This window comes from Myotis davidii, unplaced genomic scaffold (genome assembly GCF_000327345.1).
Source record: "Myotis davidii unplaced genomic scaffold, ASM32734v1 scaffold534, whole genome shotgun sequence".
NCBI lineage: Eukaryota > Metazoa > Chordata > Mammalia > Chiroptera > Vespertilionidae > Myotis > Myotis davidii.
This window is the reverse complement of record NW_006286678.1, coordinates 6,549,339-6,557,151: the sequence shown is the minus strand read 5'-3', so window position 1 is coordinate 6,557,151 and position 7,813 is coordinate 6,549,339. Positions and strand designations below refer to the sequence as shown.

Here is a 7,813-nt window from a genome sequence, read left to right as displayed (position 1 = left end):
CCTAACCTTCCCACCAGCCCTTCCCTGAGTGTGACAGTGGTGGCGCCCCAACCCCCTGATCGGCCCTGCTCTGTGGGTGATAGAGGGCGATGCCCCAATCCCCTGATCCGCCCTGCTCTGTGCGTGACAGGGGGGAGCTCCCCAACCCCCTGTGTGTGACAAGGGGTGGCGCCGCAACCCCCCAATCAGTCCTACCCTGAGCATGATTGAGGGTGGCATCGCAACCTCCCCATCGACCCTGCCTTGCGTGTGACAGGGGTCGGTGCCCCAACCCCCCAATTGGCCCTGCTCTGAGCCTGACCAGGGGCTGCACCTAGGGATTAGGCCTGCGCTCTGCCACCCGGGAGCAGGCCTAAGCCAGCAGGTCGTTATCTCCCAAGGGGTCCCAGACTGCAAGAGGGCACAGGCCATGCTGAGGGACCCCCCTCCCCCCCGAGTGCACACATTTTTGTGCACCGGGCCTCTATAATAATAAAAGCATAATATGCTAATTAGATCAGATGACTTTCCAGACAAAGCAGGGCTGCGATGGAAACCCAGGTCTTGGGTGTCAGAGGGAAGCCAGTGCTGGCAGCCAGGAGAAGGAAGGCCTACTCTTGCACAAATTTCATGCATTGGGCCTCTAGTTCAGTTATAATGTTGGGTTTTGATTTTAGATTTTATCCTTTTTGACAATACTGAAATTTCTGTGATATTCTGAAATTTCTAGATAAATGGTTTATGGTTAATTTATGTTCCCCTTAGTGGGCTCTCCCTCTTGGAGGAGTATGCATGCACCTTTCTTTTCCTCCCCTTCTTCCCCCTAGGCATATTGCCTTTGCCTTTTCCTCTCCTAAGCTCCAACGGACCTTCTACCTCCTTGTTTCCCAAGCCTTTGCAGCCCAGCTGGCTCACTTCTACTACCTCTAAATTTATAAATAAGCTTTTTCTTACAATTTGAAAAAAAAATCTTTTTTTTAATCCTCACCCTAGGACAGTGGTTGGCAAACTCAGTCAACAGAGCCAAATATCAACAGTACAACGACTGAAATTTCTTTTGAGAGCCAAATTTTCTTAAACTATATAGGTATGTACATTGTTATTAACTTAATTAGGGTACTCCTAAGGCTTAGAAAGAGCCACACTTAAGGGGCCAAAGAGCCGCATGTGGCTCTCAAGCCGCAGTTTGCTGACCATGGTTCTAGAATATGTTTAAGTGATCTTATAGAGAATAAGGGTAAGAGGGAGAGAGAGATGTGAAAAACATCTTTCGGTTGCCTCACATACTCACCCCAACCCTGGACCAAATCCTCAGCCTAGGTATGTGCCTTGACTGGGAATCAAACTCGAGACCTTTTAGTGTACAGGATGACACTCCAACCAACTCACACCAGTCAGGGCGGGGGAAGGATTCTTATGTTGAAGTCCTAATCCCTAGTAATGCAGAAGGTGACTGTTTGGAGATAAAGTATTTAAAGAGGTAATTAAGGTTTAATAAAGTCACTGCGGTAGATAATAATCCAATATGACTGATGTCAGGACACAGGGAATCAGAGGAAAGACCATGTGAAGACAAAGGGAGGACCAGCCAGCATGGCGTGGCTCAGTGGTTGAGCATCAACCTATGAACCAGGAGGTCATGGTTCAATTCCTGTTTGGGCTCATGCCCGGGTTGCAGGCTCGATCCCCCAGAAGGCAGCATGCAGGAGGCAGCCGATTAATGATTCTCTTTCATCATTAATGTTTTTATCTCTCTCCCTCCCTCTCTGAAATCAATAAAAAATATATGTATTAAAAAAAGAGACAAAGGGAGAAGATGGCCATCTAAAGCCAAGGAGAGAGGCCTCTGGAAAAAAACAATCCTGCCAATGCCTTGATCTCCTACATCTATTCTCCCGAACTGTGAGAAAGAGATTTCTGTTAAGTTTTCAGTCTGTGGTGCTATCTTAGAACACACTAGCAAATACAGATGGGATGTTAAGAGTTCTATTAAGCATGAAGAATAGGGGCTGGCAAAGAATTGCCTTCTTTCTTTTCGGAAGAGATTATTTTCATTCTGGTAATTCCAGTTTGGGAAGTAGAAAGACCTAGGGCCATTACTGTCTGATGAATAGAACCCCACACCACCCTATATGCAACTTTCATTGGTCCTAAAGATCAAAGACCTCACTTAAGCCCTGGCCGGTTTGGCTTGGTGGATAGAGCGTCGCCCTGTGGACTGAAGGGTCCCAGGTTCGATTACGGCTAAGGGCACATGCCCGGGTTGTGGGTTTGATCCCCAGTGGGGCACGTGCAGGAGGCAGCCGATCAATGATTCTCTCTTATCATTGATGATTCTATCTCTCCCTTTTCCTTCCTTTCTGAAATCAATAAAAAAAAAATTAAAAAAATATTTCAAGGACCTACTTCACAAATGTTTCCTTCAAAGATGATTGTATATACATCTTTTGTAGAGTGAGTACCTTTTAAATGCATAGAGAAATTAAATTTTTGCCCTGGCCGGGGTAGCTCAGTTGTTTAAAGCATTGTCCCAATACACCAAGGTTTCAGGTTCAATCCCCGGTCAAGACATTCACAAGAAACAACCAATGAATGCATAAATAAATGCAACAAAAAAATCGATGTTTTTCTCTCTCTCTCCCTCTTCACTCCTCTCTCTCTAAAATAAAATTAAAAATTTAAGAAAATAAAGTGTTAATTAAACTAACAACTTGAAAGAATCACACTGAGTCGGGATTCAATCCCAAGTCTCCCTGACTCCACACACGGTGCTTTATTTTCTCCAGCATTATTAGTGTTTTTGCTTGTCTCTCCCCCACTGCATTATAAGTTCTTGAGACAGAAACTCTGTTTTGTTGTTGTTGTTGTTTTTGGTTAATCCTCATCCGAGAATATTTTTCCATTGATTTTCAGGGAGAAACACATCAATTGGTTGCCTCCTACCAGCGCCCCAACCAGGGCCCAGGCCAGGGAGGAGCCTGCAACCAAGGTATGTGCCTTTGATCAGAATTGAACCTGAGACCCTTTGGTCAGCAGGCCGACATTCTATCCATGAGCCAAACTGGCTAGAGCAGGAACTCTGTCTTTTCATGTCTGTATTTCTAGCACCTAGCACAGGACTTAGCTCATAGTAAACATAATATATATTTTTTAAATGAAAAGTGATGCCTTCGGTAGTTACCTTTCAAAATTCTCCCTATATTTACAAGAGAGATGCAGAAAGCAATACACACCTACATATCCAAATTAGAACTTAGCAAGTTTTAGAGGTGGAAAGAATAGTAGACAAGTTTGACCTCGGTTTTATTGTATGCCCACTATGTGCCCAGCTCTGTTCTGGGTGTTGTGAACCAATTTTTAACCAATTTCCCCTGGGCCAGCATGGTTCAGTGAATAAAATGTTGAATCAGAGGCTATGCTGGTTTGATTCCCTGTCAAGGGCACATGCCTCGGTTGCAGGTTCACTCCCCAACCCCAAGATGGGGTGTGGCAGGAGGCAACAGTCCATGTATCTTTCACATCAATGTTTCTCTCTCTTTCCCCCTCTTTCTTCCACTCGCCCTAAAAAAAATAAAAAATAAAAATCAATGGAAACCCTCCTTCCCTCCCACTCTCTATGAAAAAGCAATGTTAGAAAAAAAAAAATCTCTGTCCTGGCCAGTGTGGCTTAGCTGGTTGAGCATCTTCCCAAGCACCAAAAGGTTGCAGGTTCAATTCCCAGTTACGACACATGCCCAGGTTGCAGGCTGCACTGGTGTTTTTCTCTCTCCCTTCCTATCTGTCTCTCTTTCTCTAAAATCAATAAAAACATATTTTTTAAAAATCTTGCCCTAGCAGGTGTGGCTCAGTTGGTTGAGATTGTCCTGTGCACTGAAAGGTCACCGGTTCCTGGTCAGAGCACATGCCTAGGTTGCAGGTTCAGTTCCTGGTCTGGGTACGTTGGGGAGGCAACCAATAGATGTTTCTCTCTTACACTGATGTTTGTCTCCCTCCCTTTCCTTTCCTGTTTTTCTAAAAATAAATACATAAATTAATTAAATAATAAAGTAAATTAAAACATTTTTAAATTAATTAATTAACTAATTAAAATGTAAGATTTCCTGACAGCCCTGGCCTGGAAGCTCGGTTGGTTGGTTGGTTGGTTGGTTGTCCCATGCACCAAAAAGGTTGTGGTTTGGTTCCTAGTCGGGGCATGTACCTAGGTTCTTACAGGAGGCATCTGATCGATGTTTCTTACACTGATGTTTCTCTCCCTTCCTCTCTCTCTCAAATCAATAAACATTGATTTAAAAAAAAATCAGGTGAGGATTTAAAAAAAAAAATCCTTGACATAGTGCTTCACTATAGTAGGTGATAAATAAATGGCTACTGAAAAATGGAAGAGACAGACTAGGGGAAAGTGGGTGGCCAGATACTCCAGGCAGGGGAAATTGTGTGAATAATAAACGCAGGGCACGCTCAAAGACCAGTCTGGTTGAAGGGATTGTTCAGTGTAGTGGAAGAGAAAATTATAGAGGTAACATTTGATTGTATAGTGCAGCCATGGGCAAACTACGGCCCGTTTGAAATGAATAAAACTATTGAAAAAAAAGACCGTACCCTTTTATGTAATGATGTTTACTTTGAATTTATATTAGTTCACACAAACACTCCATCCATGCTTTTGTTCCAGCCCTCCGGTACAGTTTAAGAACCCATTGTGGCCCTCGAGTCAAAAAGTTTGCCCACCCCTGGTATAGTGTCTTGACTGCTAGGCTAAGGAATTTATTTCTTCCTGTTACTAATCCCTGCTAAAATGCTTTTTGAGGAGGAATTTGAATTTCGATAGAAGCTGAATGTCTCTAGAAGCAGCAAAGCCTCCTTAGAGACCCTGAGGAATTAAGCTGTAATGGTGGAATGACAGGTGGAAGGGGTGGATATTTTAGATGAGGAGGCCACCCCCTCAGATCTTCTGCTGATATGGTGCCGGTTCTGCCACTTGAGGGTGGGCCAGCTGTGATCACTAAAGAAAGAATATTTTCACTGAGCACTCCTTGCCTATCAATCTTAAGTGACTGAATAAATTTCAGCACAACTTTTATATTGAGCTTCGAAGAATGTACTCATGTTAGCCCTCAGGAAAAACCTGCTCTGATGAGGATGAGAATGGTTCCCAGCCTGCCTGAGGAAGAAAATGCCCCTTCGCCCCTCCCACAGCACACTAGGGAGGGAAGGAAAGGGTTTAACAACCTGTCAGCTCAGACCTCCCCTGACATTCTCCCAGCCAAATGATAATCTCCCCGCAGCTTGGGCCCTGTTCCGTGCCAAAGATAGTTCCCTATGGCTTTTTGCAGGGACAGAAAGGCTACACCTGCTGACTTCTTAAAGATCAAATGCCTCTTGGTTGAAGGCATTGTGCCTTTTGCCACAATGCTTCTCGTACTGGGCTCTGCTCTGGGGGAAATTGTTAAGTAGGTCATAAGTAGGTCATGGATCTGGGAAATGACTTGTGAGTTCATCTTTAGCTTCCTGACAGGCAAGAAAACATCTTTTTTAAAAAAAAATGTGTTTATTGATTTCAGAGAGGAAGGGAGAGGAAGAGAGAGATAGAAACATCAATGATGGGAGTCCTTGACTGGTTGCCTCATGCATGCCCCCCACTGGGAATTGAGCCCACAACCTGGGCATGTGCCCTGATCAAGAATTGAACTGTGACCTCCTGTTTCACAGGTTGATGCTCAACCACTGAGCCACCTCACCAGGCAAAACATCCTTATTGAAAAAATATATATACTATTTTTATTGATTGTAAAGAGAGGGAAGGAGGGAGAGAGAGAAACATCAATGTTAGGGAAACATCAACCAGTTGTCTTCAGACCTGGGATCGATCTGGTGCATGGGACAACATTCAACTGAGCCACTCTTGCCCTGGCCAGTGTGGCCCAGTTGGTTGAGCATTGTCCCATGCACCTAAAGGTCACCAATTAGATTCCCAGTCAGGACACGTGCCCAGGTTTCTGTTTTGATCCCCAGTTGGGGTGCATGCAGGAGGCAGCTAATCAATGTTTCCCTCTCACATTGATGTTTCTCTCTCCTCCCTTCCTCTCTCTCAAAAAAATTAATTTTAAAAAAAGTGTGTCATGGCTAAAGCTGTCATATTGTGAATGCTACAAAAATATATTGTTCAGCATTCAAATGCTGTTTTTCAATTTGGCAAGGAAGTTACTCACTTCACTGATGAATGAGTGAAGTTCTTATACTTTGCCTTACTCTATTACAGCGGTTCTCAACCTATGGGTCGCGACCCCTTTGGCCGTCGAACGACCCTTTCACAGGGGTCGCCTAAGACCATTCTGTATATCCGATATTTACGTTACTATTCATAACAGTATCAACATTACAGTTATGAAGCAGCAACGAAAATAATTTTATGGTTGGGTCACAACATGAGGAACTGTATTTAAAGGCCCAGAAGGTTGAGAACCACTGTTCTATTGTGTAATAAGAACTATGTATACTTTGTTCCTGCTTCCTGGCACAGAGCTCCTAAAACCTTTGTAATTTCCTCAGTTATAGGCAAGCCCTTTGTTATTTCTAACAATCCCTTCCTCTCCCACCTGAGTTGTTTCCTGCTAATGAGATGAAGTGGGGGGGAAGGGAGGAGTACCTAGTAGCTCAGTTAGGGCTAGTTACCAGAAAGACTCAATGACTAGGGTCGGAACTCTTAGCCCCATCCACCAACCTCGGGAATATGTGATGAGCTTCTGGGTTGGTAAATGCATTCATCTGCCAAGGAAGATGGCACACCTCATTTCCACTCCTACACTCAGGCTCCTTCTGGACCTTGTGTTGTGTATCTCTTCATCTCGATGTTCATCTGTATCCTTTATAATATCCTTTTTTAAAAGAAAATAATATTCTTAATAATAAACTGGTAATCATAAGTAAATGTTTGCCTGAGCTGTTCTAACAAATGATCAAACCCTAGAAGGGGGGTTATAGGAACTTCTGTTTTACAGCTAGTCAGTCAGAGGCAGAGGTGACAATCTGGACTTGCAAATAGCTTCTGACGTGGTGAGGGCAGTCTTTCCTGAAGCCCTTACCTATGGGATCTGACCCTACCTCCAGGTAGATAACATCAGAATTTAGTTAAATTATAGGATACCAAGTCTGCATCCGCCTGAGAATTTTTCTTTTTAAATATATTTTTATTGATTTCAGAGAGGAAGGAAGAGGGAGAGAGAGATAGAAACATCCATGATGAGAGAGAATCATTTATCAGCTGCCTCCCGCAAGTCCCCCACTGAGGATCGAGCCCATAACCTGAGCATGTGCCCTTGATCGGAATTGAACCTGGGACCCATCAGTTCACAGGCCGACGCTCTATCCACTGAGCCAAACCGGCTAGGGCCGCCTGAGAATTTGAAAATTGACTAGTGGTACTAGAAAACACTCCACCTATCAATGAAAATATCAGCCAGCATTTATGTTGGAACTGCACTTGTGTAGTCAGTTGCAATGATAGAATAGCTATGAATATAAGAGTTTGCAAATGTCAACAAAAGCATTCAGTGAGAATATGGAATTTATAATAAATACTAGAGGCCCGGTGCACAAAAATTTGTGCACTCGGGGGGTGGGGGGGGTCAGGCGGTCCCTCAGCCCGGCCTGTGCCCTCTCACAGTCTGGGACCCTTCGGGAGATAACAACCTGCTGGCTTAGGCCTGCTCCCGGGTGGCAGAGGGCAGGCCCACTCCCTAGGGGCAGCCCCTGGTCGGGCTCAGAGCAGGGCCGATTGGGGAGTTGGGCCGCCGCCCCGTCATGCACCGAGCAGGGCAAAAAAATGGAAATTTTC

General features: G+C 44.4%; 1 protein-coding gene across 1 annotated transcript in view; it reads right to left on the bottom strand.

Moving 5' to 3' along the window:
* The window catches only part of UBAP2 (ubiquitin associated protein 2), a 106,158-nt gene extending 99,285 nt beyond the window's left edge, over window positions 1-6,873 (bottom strand). Inside the window, exon 1 of the mRNA XM_015560466.1 lies at window positions 6,701-6,873. Within this exon, the coding sequence (XP_015415952.1) occupies window positions 6,701-6,740 (40 nt within the window). The 5' untranslated portion in view covers window positions 6,741-6,873. The remainder of the gene's footprint in view (window positions 1-6,700) is intronic.
* Between the last annotated feature and the right edge of the window lie 940 nt (window positions 6,874-7,813).